General features: G+C 48.3%; 1 protein-coding gene across 2 annotated transcripts in view; it reads right to left on the bottom strand.

Moving 5' to 3' along the window:
* Fkbp6 (FKBP prolyl isomerase 6) overlaps window positions 1–20368 on the bottom strand; it is a 70790-nt gene that overhangs the window by 44522 nt on the left and 5900 nt on the right. For both annotated transcript variants that reach the window (XM_032886958.1, XM_032886959.1), the window contains exons 6-8: window positions 16925–17119; window positions 16462–16571; window positions 14516–14608 (exon numbers count right to left, since the gene is read on the bottom strand). In XM_032886958.1, the coding sequence (XP_032742849.1) occupies window positions 14518–14608; window positions 16462–16571; window positions 16925–17119 (396 nt within the window). In that variant the 3' untranslated portion in view covers window positions 14516–14517. The remainder of the gene's footprint in view (window positions 1–14515; window positions 14609–16461; window positions 16572–16924; window positions 17120–20368) is intronic.

Raw genomic sequence — 20368 nt, 5'->3', positions numbered from 1 at the left:
AGCCCCTCTTTCACCGTCTGGAGTCATCAAAAATCAAGATCAACTGATTTTTTTTGCCCCTTCTGCTCCAAGGAAGGTTTCTGTTTTCCCAGAGCTCACCTTAAAGAATGTTCATGCTTTTAACAAATGTGTCTTTTTGTAAACTTAAAAAGACTCTTAAAGCTTCAGGAAATCCACTGGGATCCACCTCTCAGGGGTCAAATGGACTCCAGATAAGTGCCCAGTCAACCGATGGCCCAGGTTTTCCACCTATTGCTTATTCCAGAGGAAGGGATCCCTTCCCTGATCCCTGGCTTTGGGATTCCTCTCCTTCTCAACTACCAAGATCATGGGCCTAAAGTTTCAAATGTACACCTAAGAAAAAAAAATTTTCTCCCTAACCTATGTAACTTTCTCTTCTGCTTCTAATATGAACATGTGTTTCCGTATCCTGCCAAATCCGGGTGTTTCCCTGAGATCTGCATCCAGGACAGCTCCAGGTTGGCTACCCACAGGTGCTCTGGTGTAGCCTCTCAGGCTGCTTCAAAGGGGCCTAGCTTTCCTGGCAGCAGATATTCTCACAGATCCTGGACAACAGTGAAACAGCCAGCTCCCCCAGAACTTAACCAGTAGCATCCCAATTTTCATAGGGTCTCTAAAGACATCACTCCCAGTCAGCAGGAAGTAGTCTAAAGAACACAACGACCTCACTTCTGCCCCACCATCACTCCTTCTTAGTTCCTCATTTTTAATTAAACAAAATGGGAAGAATATTGGCTTATAGGTGATTCTGCTAGGTTCCTCCCAAGGGACCTAGCAATAGCTTAAGTAATCACCTGTTGCCTGGTGCAGACAGCATATAAAAGGACAACTCCCTACCCAGCTCTCTCTCCACCCCCTTTCTGTCCTTCTCTACCCTCATGGCTCTGCTCCCGTCTATCTGCTTCTACCTCTTCTCTAGACCTTCATTCCCTTCGCTTTCCACTGACAAACCTCCATTTTATATACTAGATCTGTTGCATGGCATCATTTCTCAAGGAGATATCTTGGCATGGGCCTGCTAAGTAACACCCCCACCCCTGCCGTATTACATCAAATAACACCCCACACAAACTTTTTGAGTAAAGTTGATAGTAGCTATAACCTAAAGTCGTGTGGGCATAGTCCATGTCCACAGAGCTGCAGGCAAACTCTGGGAATGGGGAGGGGTGGGTTTCTCATCATCCCACTCAGAAGGCAAGATGGCCATTCTTATTGCTTGGGTCCCTTCTTTCGGTTTCCCGGGATACTTTTTATCCAGTCAGGTGTTCTGGACCACATGTGCTCAATGGCAGGGCACATGCAGTTACCAACAAACCCAAGAAATTAGAAACAGGCTCAGCTGACATAGTGCTTGCCTAGCAAGAACAAAGCCCTGGGTTTCATCCTTAGCACCACATGAGCCAGGCAAGCCTGTAATCTCAGAGCGTGGAAGACAAAAGCAAAAGGAAGAAGCAAGGAAAGGAAGATAGAAGCAAGAGTTCAGGGTCATCCTTGGTTACACAGCAGTTTTGATTCCAGGGTAAGCAAACATTGACTGGCCTCAATGAAGCATAGCCTAATGATTCACATAGACAATTCCACAGAGGCCCAGAAGGCTGAACTGACTTGGCTAACCTCACAGCCAGAGCACTACAATTGGCAACCTGTTTTTCATTTCTGCCTTTGCCTACTCTGTAGATCAGAAAGGGAGCCTAGCTCGCTTCCAAGATAATAATAGCCTCATTGATCCCTCACCTACAAAGAGCATGGAATCCACTAACGCACATCTCAGCAGGAAGCAGGCTATGAGCCTGTGACCACTGCCAAGAGAGGATGTGGAAGAGGTGAGGGGCCAAAGACACACTACAGGGGAAATGTCTTTTCAGGAAAGGGTTCTCATCACACAGGAGCTACCTGACAGAGGAGGTATTTATAGTCACACAACAAAGGGGTGACTTCAGAGGCACCTCCTGCGCAGGCAGAAAGGCATCTCACAGGGTCCAGGAGATCAAGAGCGTGTTTAACAGTTTACACTAAACAGCCCTCCCTCAGCAACAGGAGGAGGACAGACTGGCTTGACACCCTGGGGAAAATGAGACTCCACAGTCATCAAAACACTCAGTGTGGAGATAGGAAGTCAGAAGAATGAATCCCATATTAAATTTCAAAAGCACATTTACACAAGTTATCTGTCTGGGATGCCAACATCTAACTGGATGCAGAGTATCTTCATAGACCGCATGCTGGGCCTAAGGGCTTCTTCTCTGGGAAAGAGAGATCAAATAGTCTCCCCCATAAATCCAATCGCACACTACAAATACCAAATAGTGACAATCATCTCAGGGCTTCCTTGGTAACTGGCCTGGACCTAGATTTGGGAATCTGTTCTGAAACACTGTTGTCCCAAGACCTCTGAGGCCCACTGCTCCTGTGCTCTCTCAGCTGACTCTAGAACCAGGACCAAATTCCTCCATCTTGGCTTCCAATGCCTTCTCCGCAGCCTGCCCCACTTCCACATGGGCCTCCTGTGACTTCCCAGAAAACAAGGTTTAAAAAATCCCATTAAGGGGGCTGGAGAGGTGGCTCAGTGGTTAAGAGCACTGACTGCTCTTCCAGAGGTCCTGAGTTCAAATCCCAGCAACCACATGGTGGCTCACAACCATCTGTAAAGAGATCTGATGCCCACTTCTGGTGTGTCTGAAGACAGCTACAGTGTACTTATATATAATAAATGAATAAATCTTTAAAAAAAAAATCCCATTAAGATACTCTTTTCCGGCCTGAGAGATGGCTCAGCCGTTAAAAGCACTGACTGCTCTTCTGGAGGTCCTGAGTTCAATTCCCAGCAACCACATGGTGGCTCACAACCATCTGTAATGAGATCTGAAGCCCTCTTCTGTTGTGTCTGAAGACAGCTACAGTGTACTCATATACATAAAATAAATAAATCTTAAAAAAAAAAAAAGATACTCTTTTCCTGAGAGTTGTAGAGATAGCTTAAAGTACCCAGTCCTCACGTGAAAGCCAAGCACAGGGCTGTGCATGATACCTTAAATCACAGTACTCAGGAGGATTTCTTTTAGTTCAAAGCTGGCCAGCCAGGGCTACACAGTGAGATTCCATCTTGGGGGAAAAAACCCAACGAAAACAACAACAACAACAACAACAACAGCAGCAGCAGCAGCAGCAGCAGCAGCAGCAGCAGCAGCAGCAGCAGCAGTAGCAAAATGCAAATCCTACCACAGAGAGCAAATTGTCTTATAATCCCAAGGCTGGGGGTGTGAAATCAGAAAGATCCCTTTGGCTTGCTGACCAGCCAACCTAAGCAAATTGGCAAGCTTCAAGTTCAGTAAGGGAGCTTATTCAAAAGAGGTGCAGGAATGGGATACGAGAAGACACCTAATGTTGATCTCTGATTTGTCTCATGTGCACATACACAGCACTCTTTTATCAGACAGTGGGCCACATAGCTCAATCCTTTAAAATAATCTGGTGTGTGTGTGTGTGTGTGTGTGTGTGTGTGTGTGTGTGTGTATCGATGTCACTGCATGTGTTAGAGCACAACCTGTGGGTGTCAGTTCTGTCCTTTAACCATGTGGCTTGCCAGCAAGTGCCTTTAGCCACTGAGCCACCTTTTCAGTTCTGGCTCAGTTCTCTTAATTCTGTGGCCCACGGCTTTGGCTTCCCTTAAGAATGGAGAGCAGAGGGCTGGAGAGATGGCTCAGTGGTTAAGAGCACTGACTGCTCTTCCAGAGGTCTTGAGTTCAAATCCCAGCAACCACATAGTGGCTCACAACCATCTGTAATGGGATCCAATGCCCTCTTCTGATGTGTCTGAAGACAGCTACAGTGTACTCACATACATAAAATAAATAAATAAATCTTTAAAAAAGGAATGGAGAGAAGAGAACTCACATCTAACATAAGAGGGGATACCATGATCACACTCCATTAAGCCCAATCCAACGAAAGCAGCCACAGTGCTCACACACGCACACCAAGATCCCACAGGGAAAGGTACAGAATTAGGAGCTCCAACCTTCCCCTGCCTATGAGACAGAAATGCTCATCTCTTTCCCATACCAATGCTGGTGAGCTAAGTGGGCCTACAGACACCATGGGCACTACAGACACAGACTAATCTTGGATGCAGGAGATCAGTGAGGGAGCCCTTTATCCTGACTCCTGCCACAAACCACAGACCTCTGCTTTCACCCACAGGTCATCAGGTCATCACCCACAGTGTAGTGGAACTACACTGAAAATAAGAAAAATTATCTGACTTTTTCCAATTGTTCACACAGAAGCCAGTTCAACTATAAAAACAAAATAACAACCCTAGAGATGGTAAAGGGCACTGGTCGGCCATTTTCATAAAACAGATATAACAGGGCAGCTCACAACTGTCTGTAATTCTGGCCCCTTCTTCTGGCCTCTGAGAGCAATGCACGTACCTGGTACAGACACATGCAGGCAAAACATGCACACACATCAAGTGGGGGAGGGGAGTGTGGGAGGAGAAGCAATATGGCGCAGCAGGAAAAGGCAACTGGCCACCAGCCTTACTTGTGACCTGAGTTCTATCCCCAGAAGCCATGTGGTCAAGCAGAGAGCTGACCTCCATACATATACCATGATAGTCACACATTCATATACACAGACATACACACAAATAAAAATATGTATATGTGAACAGATCGATAACAAAACATTTTGATGCACAGACATATCTAGGCTGGAGAGGCGGCTCAGGAGTGAAGCACATGCCATGCAAACGTGAGGCATGAGTTTGCACCCAGAGCCATGTGCACTTATCCAGGGAATGGCGGGGAGGCAGGAAGACTGCTGGGCCCTGCTGTTAAGCCAGTCTAGCTAAAATCACAAGCTCCACATTGAGAAACTGTCTTTAAAAAGTGGGCGACTGACACCTGATGCTGACCTCTGACTTGCACATTCACACACATATACCTGTATATGCATAAACATGGACACACACAACAGAGTTTAAGATTTGTTTTGGTTTTTTGATTTTGGTTTGTTTTCTCTGTGTTGTCTTGAAATTAGCTCTGTAGACCAGGATGGCCTCAAACTCACAGTGATCCACCTGCCTCAGCTTCCTGAGTGCTGGGATTAAAGTATGTGCCATCACTGCCCAGCTAGGTTTCTTTTATTTTTGATTATGCGTTTAGGATTACGTGTCCCTGAGCGCAGTACTCAAGGAGGCCAGAAGAGGTTGTCATATCCCTAAACTGTAGTTAAAAGTGGCTAAGAGCTGGGAATTGGAGAAGAGCAGCAAGCGCTTGTAACCAAGGAGCTGCCTCTCCAGACCCCATAAAGGTTTTACAGAGACAAACAATGTAAGAGGGAAAAGAGATCAGGAGGCAACAAACACAATTCAGCCAGCAAACGTATACAAGATTTCACCTTCACTAGAAAGTGAAAACCAGAGTGAAAAGCTTCTCGCATACACTACTTCATGAATAAGACTGCTGCTGGGGAAATTAAGAACTAGTATTGGGGTCAGTGCCCAGCGCAGACACCTCTTCCTTCTGCTTCCTGGGACCTCACAGCATTCTGGTTGCTTCCTCCTGGCTTAGCCTTAGGACTACTCCACCCAAATCCTGCCTCTGTCCACAGAGTTGCTATCAATGTTTCTACTGACACAGTGTCTTTATTTGTTTTATGGTGATCCTTGGGATTGAACCCAGGGCCTCCATAGCACCATAGCACCATAGCATAGCTACTCCACAGGCTCCTGGGGAGCTCCACAGGGTCCACTCTGAATTGTTAAATGGTGCTTAAGAAACCAGGAACTTGACAAATACCCACAACAGAAAAATCAAAACACACAGGCAGAAAATATCCCAGGCAAGGGAAAAAACTACATAAAGAATGGTCCTGGGCTGGGGATTTAGCTCAGTGGTAGAGCGCTTACCTAGGAAGCGCAAGGCCCTGGGTTCGGTCCCCAGCTCCGAAAAAAAGAACCAAAAAAAAAAAAAGAATGGTCCTTTTCAACTAGATAGGGTACTCGGGAAATACTTGACAGGAACTCAGCAGTGCCAGGGGTTGGGGAGTATCACAGAAAGAAGTGCGTGGATATGAATGTCTTTTTTTCCTCTTCAAGATAGTGTTTCTTCCCTAAAACCCCGACTGTCCTGGAACTTGCTCTGTACACCAGGCAGATTTTGTAAAGTGTTGTTTCCCCTTTAAATCAGCCTGGACCATTCCTCTGCCCAGGCCTGTCAGACCAATGTCTGTTAAGCCTAGGATAGCTTTAGGTGGATTGTATGGTGGTTGGAGTTAAGGTTTACAGAGCTATCCGTTCTGCTGCTAGGTCTCTTCTACCTGTTACAGAGAAGGGAACACTGTGTTTGGCAGGGGTTTCCTTACTTAAGATTAAAATCTATCCAATAAGCAGTGTTGGGTGGATGTGCTATGGGAACTAGTAAGTGTTCATGGCTATCCCACCACTCACAGCAGAGGCAGAGGTTGCAGTGCTGGCAAGGACAAATTCTGTGTGCCGTGTGTCTATGCACAATGCAGACCTCAGCTTATGGCAAAAGACTATGACTCCCGGGTACAACTGTTAGGCCTTTGGGCTGGAAAAATTAAATGGCTTACATAGGGTCAGTTGCCCAGAGAAGGCACAGAGACTCACTAACAGAGCCTTCTCCTTTGGGTGTGAGTGAACTGCTTAAGAAGGACCCCGAGGATGAAGGGCTGACTGTTGCAGGTACCGACTCCAGGGAGGTCAACGGATGACATCTTGTTTCGAGGCTCTGGTTCAATCGAAGGCTGTAAGCACACCACCAATTCCATGAGGGCAAGTGTGTGCTGTGTCCCTAGCAGTGATGGATAGTCAGAGTAGCATGTGAAACCCCGTCTGGACTACTGACTTAGGACTAATGGCAAATGCCACGGTCCAATGTGTGGTAGGCAGGAGGAGAAAGGACACCTTGCCTATTAAAGAGATGTTCTGGAGCACAGCCCAAAGGAATCACTAAGGGAAGATGAAGGGGCAGGCAAAGAGCCTGTGTGGGAATGGTGGCTCTCTCCTGAGATAGCCTAATGCGAGAGGTATAATTGGGGCTGTTCTGAGGAGAAGGAACATCCTTCTCACCCTACAGTCTGTGCTCAGCTGGTTCTAAGCTAACTCAGGGTAAGGGCCGACTAAAGCATTCCTTGGACATAAAGAGGTTAACATGCTAAAGCAGCTTAGGCAGTATATATCTGAAAGCCTAGCAGAGGCAGCTGCAGGAGACTTGCAAGTTCCAGCCTGGGCTATATATTGAGACTCTCCCCCACGACACCCTTCAAGACAGTGTTTCCTCTGTGAAACCTGAAACTTGTTCAGATCAGGCTGGCCTTGAAGGCATGCACCACACCTGCCTATCATCTACCTTAAAAATAAACAGGGCTAGGGAGCTGGTTGGTAAAGCATCCACCCTGTAAGCATGAAGGACTTGCAGTCAATCCTCAGAGCCTACATAAACAAGTCTCGATGGTTGCTTCTGCCTGTAATCCCATTGCTGCAAAGATGAATGGGCAGCCCTGGGACTCACTGGAAGCTGCTCTATCCTAACTGTGAAACTCCAGGCCCAGGAAAGATCTTGTCTCAAATAAAATGGTGGGTGGCATCTGAGGCTGAACTGTGACCTTCGCACTATGTGAACCTGCACATACGAATGCACACGCACACACACTTCACAGTTGTTTCCTATCCCATGCAATGTCCAACATTATCCTAAGGAAAGGAACAAGACAAGGAATTCAGGAAACAGTTGATTTGGCTCAGGATGCCAGCAGGGCCTCAGCTTATAGAATCAACCATCTGGGCAGACGGTTGTGAAACTCCAATTTCCAGGGGGGAGGTCCTTATACCAAAGGGATGAGGAGATATGGGAACGGGTATGGGTATGCCTCAGTCACAGTGTGTGTAAGTTACAAAATCCACTTTGTCCTTCTACCTCACGAGTCCTGGGGATCAAACCCAAGTTATCAGGCTTGGCCACAGCATCTTTATGTGTGGAATCATTTCACTGGCCCCACAGAGCTTTAAAAGATTAACAGGGGCTGGAGAGATCACTGTTGGTGAAGTGCTTACTGTGAAAGCATGCAGACCTGAGGTCAGAAACCCTGTAGTCCTGGAGCTGGAGAGTGGAGACAGGAAGACCCTGGGGCTCACTAGTCAGCCAGCCTGGCTGAAGGTTCCAGGTTCAATGAGAGGCCCTGTCTTCAAAAACTAAGACAGAGCTGGTGTGGTAGCACCTTTAATCCTAGCACTGGGGAAGCAGAGGCACAGGCAGGCAGATCTCTGTGAATTAAGGCCAGCCTGATCTACAAAGCGAGTTCCAGGACAGCCAGGTCTGTTACACAGAGAAACCCTGTCTAGAAAAACAAACCAAAACAATCAAAAAGTAGAGTGTGGCCTGGTAGAGCACATCTTTAATCTCAGAGCCCGAAGGCAGAGACAGGTGGTCAGTCTGACTGGTCAGAGAGGCTCAGGGCCACCAGGGCTACATAGTAAGAGATCTTGTCTCAAAAAGGGGGTGGTAGGTAGTTGGAGAGCAATGGAAGATCTTTGATGTTTGTTGTTAATTTTAGCCTCCACATGAGGGGGTGTGTGTGTGTGTGTGTGTGTGTGTGTGTGTGTGTGTGTGTGTGTGTGTGTGTGAGAGAGAGAGAGAGAGAGAGAGAGAGAGAGAGAGAGAGAGAGAGAACGAGAACTCTTAAGTGAGCAGTATAATACAGACAAACAGTTCATTTGGTGGAAAGGGCAATTAGAAGTTTCAGGAAAGCATCGAATAAAAATGATACGAGCACAGACAGTTACTATTAGTCTGCCTAGAGCAGTGCACAGGACACAGTCTTTCTGGAAGCAAAGGCACCATGATGGGTGTGATCATCATACTGGAAGAGGGTCTGACAGTGGGAATGCAGTTAGTAAGGGAAGAAACCAGGCTTTATGACGTGGTAAGAAGGCCACAGTACCAAACTGATAAACTACAGATGACAATGTGGGCTTGGGGAGATTGTTCAGTGGTTAAAAAAAAACAATAACAAAACCCAAAACATATGGTGCACATGAGTGTCATTTCCCAGTGTGTTAGCTTACAGACTGTTCTGCTGGACTCCTTAAGTCATCATCTGCCACAATCACTACCTCTGCCACCACCAGGTGCGGGTGACTTGGCAGCGAATAAGAGGTCTGCTTGCTACCCCAGCCTCCCTTTTTTCTGTCCTTCTCTCTGCCCACTTCTCTCTCTCCCTACTTCTCTCTCTCCCTTTTCATTCTCTCGGTCCTCACATGCTCCCAGCTGTCCACTCTTTTTTTCTAGTTCAGTCCTTTTCTGTCCCACACTTCTCTGCCTCTCCTTTCTGCAAGTCCTCACTCCCTTTCCCCAAAAATAAACTTCCCTTCTATCAGGTCTGTCGCATGGCGTGATTTCTCAGGAGAACAACTTGGCATGGGCTCACTACGTGCCCCCTTACCCTTCCACTGCCTCCACGTTATGTATCAGAACATGGAGTTCACATAAAAGCCAGATGTATAGAATAAGTACCTGCAATCCTAGTGCTCAGTGTTCCCATGGGAGTAGGAGACAGGGCAATCTCAAAAAGCTTGAAGTCTAATATCCTTGAGTACGCATAATAAACAAAAGAAAACATCTCAAACAAGGTGGGAGATAAGAACTGTCATTCCAGGGCTGAAGAGACGGCCTAGCGGTTAAGAGAACTGGCTGTTTTTCCAGAGGGCCTGGGTTTAATTCTAAGCATTCCTGTGGAGGAATGTAAACCCTATGTTGCTCCAGTCCTAGGAGACCAGATGCCCTCCCTCTTGTGGCCTCCAAGGCACCAGGCATGTACATGGTGCAGAGACATACATATAGACAGACTATCTATAGACATAAGATAAATAAAAATTAATTATAAAAAAAAGAACTGTCATTCTGATTATACTCTGACCTGCACACATGTTCTGTGGTATATACATGCCCATATTACACACAAAAATGCTATCATTTGTATGTAAACACAATGTTTACCTATGTGGGTGTGGTGAATAGTTATGCCCCCCCCCAATAGACTCGTGTGTGAATGCTTGGCCCACAGGAAGTGGCATATTAGGAGGTGTGGCCTTATTGGAGGAAGTGCGTCACTGTAGGGACTGGCTTTAGGTCTCCTATGCTCAAGCTACATCCAGTGTAGAACACAGTCTCCTGCTGCCTGTGGATTAAGACATAGGACTCTCCGCTCCTTCTCCAGCGCCCTGTCTACCTGTGTGCCACCGTGCTTCTCAAATGATGATAATATAAGCTGGTCCCAATTAAATGTTTTATCTAAGAGTTTACATGGTCATGGTGTCTTTTCACAGCAGTGGAAACCCTAAGAGATCAGGTAAATACTCAGAAAGGAGTATTCCGAGTTAAACAGTCTCCTCTCATGGCCAGTACTGGTCACTGATTTCAGCTTTGTGTCCATAGCCAGGCTGCCCCAGTGTGATCTGCTTTCTAACTTGGGCAAGGTACTTAGTTGCTTCAGGTCTGACATCCTCAGTGGAGACAACATCTATGTCGTGGAAATGCTGTATTTAAAATCCACACAATCCATCTCTGGGGACATGGCTTGGTGGGTAACGTGCCTGCTGCACAAGCCAGAGAACCTGAATTCAGCCCAACACGCGTATGAAAAGCCAAGCACGCCTGGGAGCGCCTGCAGTCAGTGCTGGGAGGATGGAGACAAGTGCTAAGTCCTAGTGAGAGACCGTCTCAACAAAAGGTGGTAGCCTCCTGAACACCACTATCCCAGGCTGGCCTCTGGTTTCCATGTTTAAGCACACATGTATCCCCTGCAAAACATGCTTAGGAACAATAAGCACAATTATGACACATCCATTTTGGCTCACGACATCATCTCTGCTGCTGTGATGATGCTAAGGGAAGTCAGGTGTGACACACGCAGGAGAGTTTCAAGTGGCACCTCCAGGTCTGGAGAGACTCCCACTGCTTTGCTAAACACAGGAAGGCAGCTACAAATGTGTCTTCACGGTCAGCTGGGAACTGACTTCCAGGTCTTCTGACTGCTAATGGCTTACATTTACCCCAAAGCATGGTCACAGACAGAGGGACATGTCCGTGCCAGGTGCTGCGGAGGAGGTCCCCTGGAAGAGGGTGTGGCGAGGCCACTGAAGTGTCTATCCCTGCCAAGTCCATCTCCTGCACCAGGAGCTGCTCACTGTGACAGGAAGTCCAGTCTGGCCTTGGTCACTGTTTAGCACAGTGTCTGTCAGCCAATAGTTGAAAGGAGGTGGGGGCTGGCCCACTGTTTTACCTGATTCAGTCACCACTGGGGCTAGAAGTGCACAAATGTGTAGTGATATCTTTGAGAATTCTGGAATTTTGTTTTATTTAAAAAAAAAAACAGAAATATTTAAGAATGTGCTTTTGTTTTAATCAGGAATGTGGGGCTGCTTTAAACTTTCTAAATCAGCTGACCACGACTTGCTGCATGCTCTAGCAGAAGCATGGTTTTTCCAACTTCTAGAATGCCTGGATCTTTTCAGAGGTATAAATTTGAGAGCCCTGAGAGAGGCAGTGTGAGAGCCCTGAGAGAGGCAGTGTGAGAGCCCTGAGAGAGGCAGTGTGAGAGCCCTGAGAGAGGCAGTGTGAGAGCCCTGAGAGGGCAGTGTAGAGAGCCCTGGGAGGCAGTGTGGAGAGCCCTGGGGAGGCGGTGTGAGAGCCCTGGGGAGAGGCGACAGGAGAGCCCTGGGAGAGGCGGTGTGAGAGCCCTGGAGAGGCAGTGTAGAGAGCCCTGGGGAGAGAGGCAGTGTGGGAGAGGCGGTGTAGAGAGCCCTGGGAGAGGCGGTGTGGGGGGCCCTGGGAGAGGCAGTGTGGAGAGCCCTGGGGAGGCGGTGTGGGAGGCCCTGGGAGGGCGGTGTGAGAGCCCTGAGAGAGGTGGTGTGGAGAGGCCCTGGGAGAGGCAGGTGGGAGAGCCCTGGGAGAGGCAGTGTGGAGAGCCCTGGAGAGGCAGTGTGAGAGCCCTGGGGAGAGGCAGTGTGAGAGCCCTGGAGGGCGGTGTGAGCCCTGAGAGAGGCGGTGTGGGAGAGCCCTGGGGAGGCGGTGTAGGAGCCCTGGGAGAGGCGGTGTGGGGAGCCCTGGGAGGGGCGGTGTGGGGAGCCCTGGGGAGAGGCGGTGTGAGAGCCCTGGGAGAGGCGGTGTGGGCCCTGGGGAGGGCGGTGTGGGGGCCCTGGGGAGGCGGTGTGAGAGCCCTGGGAGGACAGTGTAGAGAGCCCTGAGAGAGGCGGTGTGAGGCCCTGGGAGGCGGTGTGAGGCCCTGGGGAGGCAGTGTGAGGCCCTGAGGAGGCAGTGTGAGAGCCCTGGGAGAGGCAGTGTGAGAGCCCTGGGAGAGGCGGTGTGAGGCCCTGGGAGAGGCGGTGTGAGAGCCCTGAGAGAGGCAGTGTGGGTGGCTGCTGGCTGTCAAGGGAGGCTGGTTGTGGTTTGTTAGGAGCCATGGTCTAAGAAATAAAAGGAAAGAAATTAGATATTCATTCATTCATATTCTCTCTCTCTCTCTCTCTCTCTCTGTGTGTGTGTGTGTGTGTGTGTGTGTGTGTGTGTGTGTGTGTGTGTGTGTGTGTGTGTTCTTTCAGCCACACAAAGAGAAAACCAGGTCTCAGTCTTAAAAGTACTCATGTCATCTACAATGTAAGGCTTCAGGTCCTGGGCTGGAGATGGCTTCACAGTTGTGGAGCACACACTCCACAATTATAAGGACATGAGTTTAAATCCCAGAACATAGCAGGGCACAGACAGGAAAACCACCATGCTTGCTCTCACACGCACTTGCTCTCAAGCTCTCAATCTCTCTCTCTCTCTCTCTCTCTCTCTCTCTCTCTCTCTCTCACCCACACGAGAGAAAGAGAGCGAGAGCGAGAGCGAGAGCGAGAGAGCGAGAGAGAGAGAGAGAGAGAGAGAGAGAGAGAGAGAGAGAGAGAGAGAGAGAACACGAACGAACACACATGCAGCCACACAGATCCTTAACACAGAGGATCTGGGAAACAGATGTCTTATATCTCTACTGAATGATGTGACAAGAGCCAAATCACAAGAGGTCTTCTGGTTGCAGCTTAGTTCAGAAGTTCCCCTGGAAGACTCAGAGGATGGGGTCAAAAAGTCATGCCTGCAAAGGCACTAATAGTGGGCATCTGCCAAGCAGACAGCAGCACTTCAGAACCTGCTAGAGCGCATGGATGAATGGGCCTTTCATGACCCCTCCTCTCAAGCCTTTTCTGCAGACACAAAGGGACAATAAAGGCGGGATTTAGCAGAGAGGCCCGCTCAGCAGCTGCTTCCTTCCTCTTCCTTATCTAACTTCTTTCAGCAGAGTGGGGCTCTCGCCCTCCTCGGACAGGTGTTTGAGGCAGGTGAATTTGTTCCCATTAATTTTCTTAAGTAAGAGCAGAGCAGACTGAAAGGTCCTCTGGGGCTGTAGGGACACTCTACCCTGTGCTTGCTCACCCACAAGATGCTGTTGGGAAAGCCTAGATTTTGCAGGCAAATGTGAGGTCGCTGTGTTCAACCCTCAGCAGCACACACACATGCACAAACAGCAGGCTGAGCATGTAGCGTGGTGAGCAGAGTGCCTGCCTCCTGGGCACACAGGCCCGGGGCTCCATACCCAGTACTGCCTTCATCAGACTGACTGCACACGTCTCTGAGTTTAGTATTCAGTTGGAAGAGTCAGGAGGATCAGAAGTCCAAGGTCTAAAGAAAAGACTGAAGGACCTGAGGGGGTTTGCAACCCCATAGGAAGAACAACAATATCAACCAACCAGACTCCACCAGAGCTCCCAGGGACTAAACCACCAACTAATGAGTGCACATGGAGGGACCCACGACTCCAGCCACACATGTAGCAGAGGATGGACTTGTCCAGGATCAATAGGAAGAGAAGGCCTGGTCCTGTGAAGGCTCGTTTCCCTAGGGTAGGGTAAAGCCAAGGCATTGAGGTTGGAGTGGGTGGGAGTGGGAGCATCCTCATAGAAGCAGGGGGAAGGGGATAACATATGAAATGTAAATACATAAAATATCCAAGAAAAATAAATTAAACAAAACAAAACAAAAACAGAAGTTCAAGGTCATTCTAAGCTACACAGTGAATCCCAGGCCAGCCTGGACGACGTGAAAAACACAACAAAGACACTCAATTTTTCCTCAAGCCCAGCTAAAGTGTCACACTAACAACTTCAGTTCCAAGAAACTTCGAGGAAGAATTTAATTTCACAAACCATGAAAAAGTTTTTTGAATGGGAGAGCGTGGGACCTCCCAAACACGAATGTAACCTCCAAGTGTTCCTCCTTCAGTGACCCGCTCTGTGGGAAGCCCCCATAGTGTATTTTGTCCTGTGCTTTCCTCAGTGAGAAAGCCACTGGTCACTGAGCTGGGCTGAGGAGGACCATCTTCCCCAATAGATAGAACCCTGAATCTTTTCATGAATGCCCAGCCCTCTGGGTACCTTCAGTTTCCTCCCACTGAAGAGCCGCTTCCACAGGGGGCAAACATCCGGTGACACATCTCTCTCTCTCTGTCCACATAGTCCCTGTAGTGGCTGTGGAAAGAAAGGCAACTTTGTACGTTTGCAGGAGGTGACATCTGCTGGCTGGAACTCTCTGGTTACAGCCACTAAATGGCCAGCACTGGCTATCAGTCAATGACAACACTGTGGGGACAGATGCCAGGACAGAGGGGGCTAAGGCCACTGATAAAGGTCCTAGACACAAGGTCATCATTTGGAAAGACAGTGCTGGGAAGGCAAAAGCCAGTGTGAGTGGGCAAAGCCCCGCTAAGTGACCCATGTTCCTGGTGCTGTCAAACTCATTCCAAGCTCTTTCCTCCTAAACAAGGATCAGACTGCCCCGCAGTCCGGCATCTAACCTGAGAGGACACTTCCCATACCAGGAAGGAAGCTCCTGGGAACCCAAAAAGGCCAGCGGGAAAGAGGCTGCACTCAACTGGAAATGACACACACTTCAGCAGTGGTGAGAGAATGCTTACCCTTACTTAAGGAGAGAAACTCACCAAGGCAGGAAAAGACATGTTAAAAATGGTGGCTAGCCGGAAGCTTATGGGAAGATGTTTTCAGGTTCTCTACAACACAGCTTTTCTAAGCAGAAAAGGTGACATTTTTTATAAAGCTTTTCTTTTTCTTTTTTAATGTCTGTGTTTAATTAGCATTTATTAATGTCTGTGTTGGGGGAGAAGTGTCTGTGAAGTCAGTTTCTCCTTCTCTCATATGGGTCCTCAGAAAGAACACTCAGGCCTAAGACCTGGCAGCACAAGACTTCTCCATTGAACTGCCTTAGTGATCACTTCTAAAAGATTAATGTCTTCCTCACCTGAATGAGTCACAAAGAACCAGTTCATTTGTGGTTCTACAAAGATTCCTCAGGAACAAGGGGTCTCAGGTGATTTTGAGAACAGGTAGAGTCTTAAGTACAGCTTTTTTACAATAAGTTTTGATTTTAGAGGCAAGGTGCAGCCCCAGCTGTCCTAGAACTCACTCTGTAGACAAGGGGAGCTTTGACCTCGGAGATCCACCTGCCTTTGCCTCCTGAGTGTTGAATATTCAGACTTACTTTGTTGTGGGGAATCTAAAATAGGTTTCTTGTACATTTATTTATCCTGTACATGTACACATGCCTGGAGGTCAGAGGACAATTTGGAGGCCAGTTTCTCCTTCTACTACGTGGGTCCTAGGGATCAGAATGGTATGCACTCTTGGCTCACCAACCTTTATGTTTTTGAACCTAGAAGGGAAGAGATACCTTACTTAGACCCTAGAAGGTCTGGCATTTGTGATCCTCCTGCCTCAGTACCCTAGGTGGTAGGACTACTAGAGTGGCTCACCGTACATGGTTTACACGAGACCCTTATAAGGTACATGGGGACTACAGGCAAAGCTCAGTTAGGAAAGGGGGGACCCAAGTTCAGATCCTCAGCACCATGTAAGAACCAGGCCCAGTAGGTGGAATGTGTCTGTAATTCCAGCATGGGGTGGGGTGGGGTGGGGTGGAGAATGGAGTACCAGTAGACAGAGACAGGAGGACCTACAGACTGGCCAGGAGCCCGGTCTAACTGCTGCACCCCAGGCACACATTCAAGGTTGTTTTCTGGCCTACATGCACGCACTTGCAAATGTACACAAAGAGTTGCCTGGGCTGGCTTCTGTAGGGAGATCTGCTGGTCTTCAGGTGCCACCAGAGGAAGGAGGGAGATGCTCAGAAGTGAGGCTTCCTCACACAGAACAGCCTGCTCAAGGCAGTGAGTGATGGACTGGGCAGGTGAGATGGCCGCTCTGAGCCAGTCTGGGACAACATTCCTAGCCTGTGTGCCACCCAGCTGGTTGGGTGACCTGCAATTCTCACAGCCATGCCTCACTGTGCCTCTGGCCACACCTCTCACCTGGACAGCTTCTTCAGCTCATTATTGATGTCATGGTTGCAGGGCTGCTCCTTCTGAGCTCTCACTAGGAAGTCCCGAGCCTGCTCATACTCGGTCAGGAGGAGGCAAGCCTGTGAAGAAAGGACAAGACATTCGGGGATTAGCATTTGTGGTAGTAGCCCACGTGAGCCCTGCTCTGTGTGGGAGCGCACACGTGGATGGAGACCAGAGGTAAACCTGCTTCCATCTCGGGAGCAGCCCACCTTAGGTTTCAAAATAAGGTCCTCCTTCGGGATCCAGGGCTCACCAATTTACCTAGACTGACTGGCCAGGGAACTCCAGGGGTCTACCTGTCTCTGCCTCCCTAATGTGGGTTCTAGCACTGTGGGTCCTGGAAAATGAACTCAGGCTCTCAGACTTGCATGCCTGGTAAGTACTTACTGAGTTGCTGTCCCAGCCCCTCTCCCCACTACCCTCAACTCACCTGTCCACACCTGAAGAGGGCTTTGGCGTTCCTTTTGTCAATGAGCAGAGCCTGCTCCCCGTAGCGCAGGGCCATAGCAGGGCGGTCTAGCTTCAGGTACACAAATGAAAGGTTAAGGAGGACTAGGAGCTCAGCAGGTTCTACCAAGTGCTGCTCCTCACAGATGGCCAGGCGTCGATGGAGCAGCAACAAGGCCTGGAGAGAGGAGGGAAGGCAAAGGGTCAGGAGGGACAGTCCTACATCCCTACAAGTCACACAGAACTACTGATCTAAGAAAGAACTCAACTAGCTCACAAGACATGTCATTAATATATTAAAGTCAAAAGGCTTCTTAAGATTTATTTGCATTGTTTTAAATTATGGATATGTGCTGTGGAGGTCTGAACATGCTTAATTCAGGGAGTAGCCTTGTTGGAGTAGGTGTGTCACTGTGGGGTGGGCTTTGAGACCCGCCTCCTAGCTGCCTGGAAGACAAGTTTTCTGTTTGCTTTTGGAACAAGACATAGAACTCTCAGTTCCTCCTGCACCATGCCTACCTGGATGCTGCCATGCTTCCCGCCATGATGATAATGAACTAAACCTCAGAACGAACCTGTAGGCCAGGCCCAATTAAATGCTGCCCTTTATAAGAGTTGCTTTGGTTATGGTGTCTCTTCACAGAAATGAAAACCCTAAGACCTATGCCAAGAGGCTGTGGCACATACTTTTAATCCCAGCACTCTGGAGGCAGAGCCAAGCAGATCTCTGAGTTCCAGATCATCCTGGTCTACAGAGCAAGTTCTAGGACAGCCAGGGCTACACAAAGAAACTCTGTCTCAAAAACCTAAATAAAATGTGTGGAATAGGATGTGCACATGAGTACAATGCCTGTGGAGGCCAGAAGAGGGCGATAGATCTTCCTGGAACTGGAATTACATGTGATCTTGTGCCTAATGGGGGTTCTGGGAATTGAACTCAGATCCTCTGCAAGAGCAATACATGCTTCTAACCACTGAGACATCTCTCCAGTCCAATTTGAAAGTTTCTAACAGGAGAAGGCATGCAAATCTGAATGAGGCAGACAACAGTCTGCAGACAACGCTCTACTGTTTTGCCTCAAAGAATTAAGGACAATAAACCCACCAAGAGTCAAGGACAAGCTGGAGTCCCAGCACCCATGTGAGGTCACCACTATCCGTAATTCCAGCTACAGGGGATCCCATGCCTCTGGCCTCTATCAGCACCGGCACTTTAAATGCACACACCCCTACACTCGCACAGTTAAAAAAAAACCCTGGGAGGTGGGGTTTGAGACAGTCTCTCTCTACAGACCCGGCTGTCTTGGAGCTCACTGTGTAGACCAGGCTGGCCTCAAACTCCCAGAGATACACCTGCTTCTGCCTCCCCAAGAGCTGGGATTAAAGGTTTGACCTCACAGCAATACCTGTTTATGCCTCCCAAATACTAGGACTAGAGGTATAAAACTCAAGTTTCCCTTTTTTAAATCTTTGAGATGGGGTCTCATATAGCCCAGGCTTGCCTCAAACTCACTCTGTAGCAAGAATAACCTTCAATTTCTTATTTTTAATTATGTGTAGACATGTGTATTTGTGTGCTTGTCTGTGATTATATGTACATGAATGCAGGTGCTAATAAAGGCTAGAGATAACATTTAGCGATAACACAGCCCTTAGAGCTGGAGTTCTTTTTTTTTTTTTTTTTTTTTTTTTTTTTTTTTTTTTTGGAGCTGGGGACCGAACCCAGGGCCTTGCGCTTCCTAGGCAAGCGCTCTACCACTGAGCTAAATCCCCAACCCCGGAGCTGGAGTTCTAAGCAGTCAGTTTTGAGCGGCCTGATGTGAGTGCTGGGAACAGAACTCGTGTCTTCTGCACTCTTAACTGCTGAGTGATGGCTGCAGTCTGAATTTCAACTTCTGGTTCTCCTGTGTTCTGCTTTACACAATGTTGGGGATGGAACCCAGGGTTTCTTGTATGCCAATTTTACCAACTGAGCTGTATCCCCTGCTCAGATCTGTTTCCTGGAGAAATGGAACTGTTGATTCTGGAATGGGCAGGTGGAGTGCTGTTAATGGGTGTGTAAAATAGTACTATTTCCGCAGCCCAGAACACAACAGACCTCTGTCCCACCTGCTTGTCCCAGAGCCCTATAGCTGGAGACCCAACCTGCCACAGAGTGACCCAGTCTTCATAGAGGGACAGGACATCCCAGACAGTAAATACGATGAAGAAAATCAGCTACAGCTGGAGAGGGCAGTGCTGGATGAGGATATTTTAACTTTTTGGGAGCAGTAGTTTTTGTATTTACATGTTTGTATGTGTGGATGTATGTGTGGGCGAGTCCCTGTAAGTGCATGTGGAGACCAGAAGACAACCTTAGGTATCACTCCTCAGGAGCCATTCATTCACTGTTCTTTCGGACACAGCCTCTCTTGCTGGCTGAAGTTTGCCAAGGGGGTTAGGCTGGCTGGTCAGGGAGTCCCAGAGTCCCACCTGCCTATTTTCCCAGCACTGGGATTACAAGTAGGCACTACCACACCTGACCCTTTTCTTCATTTTTAAATATGTATTCTCAGGATTAAAGTCAGATCATAATACTTTCTTTCAAACTCTTTACCAACTGAGCTATTTCTTTACCTCCCCAATTACTAAAATATGTATGGGCGTAAGTAAGAAAAGGTGCATAGCTTAATGAAGCTTCGGAACTCAAAATATACCTAGGAAAACAGCATCAAGATAGCACACAGGCCAGGCATGGTGGTGCACAACTTTTATCCGGGCACTTGGGAGGCAGAGGCAGGTATCTCTGTGGGTTCAAGGACAGCCTGGTCTACAAAGCAAGTACTGGCCAGCTAAGGTTACATAGTGAGACTCTGCCTCAGACAGACAAATAGAATCACAGACAGAGCCGGGTTTGTGCCTCATGCCTGTAGCCCCAGCACTTGAGAGGCTAAGGCAGGATTGCCATGAGCCTGAGGCCAGCCTGGACTATAAAGTGACACTGTCTTAAAAAACGAAAGAGAAAAGATCAACCTCATACCAGCCCACTCCCAAGCCCCCTCAGTCATTCCCTTCTAACATAAGGATTTTTCCTGTATATGTGTGTATGTGCATGTGTGGGTGGGTTGGTGTGCACTTGAGGGGTGCAGAGGACAATGTCACGTGTCCTGCTGTATTGTTCTACCTCAGTGGCTCTCAACCTGTGGACTGAAACAGGGGTCACCTAACACCACTGGAAAACACATTTACATTACAATTTGTAACAGGAGCCAAATTACAGTTACTGAAGTGGTAACAGACATAATGTTATGTTTGGGGTCGCCACAGTATGAGGAGCTGTGATAAAGGCTGCAGCTTCAGAAGGTTGAGAGCTACTTCAGTCCTTGACACCACACTTCTCACTGAGCTCGGAACCAGGTCTCAGCAATCTTGTTTTGCTTCCCACAAT

The sequence above is a fragment of the Rattus rattus genome, chromosome 16, assembly GCF_011064425.1.
Source record: "Rattus rattus isolate New Zealand chromosome 16, Rrattus_CSIRO_v1, whole genome shotgun sequence".
Taxonomy (NCBI): Eukaryota; Metazoa; Chordata; class Mammalia; order Rodentia; family Muridae; genus Rattus; species Rattus rattus.
The sequence above is the reverse complement of the archived record's forward strand: the minus strand, read 5'-3'. Positions and strand labels throughout refer to the sequence as shown.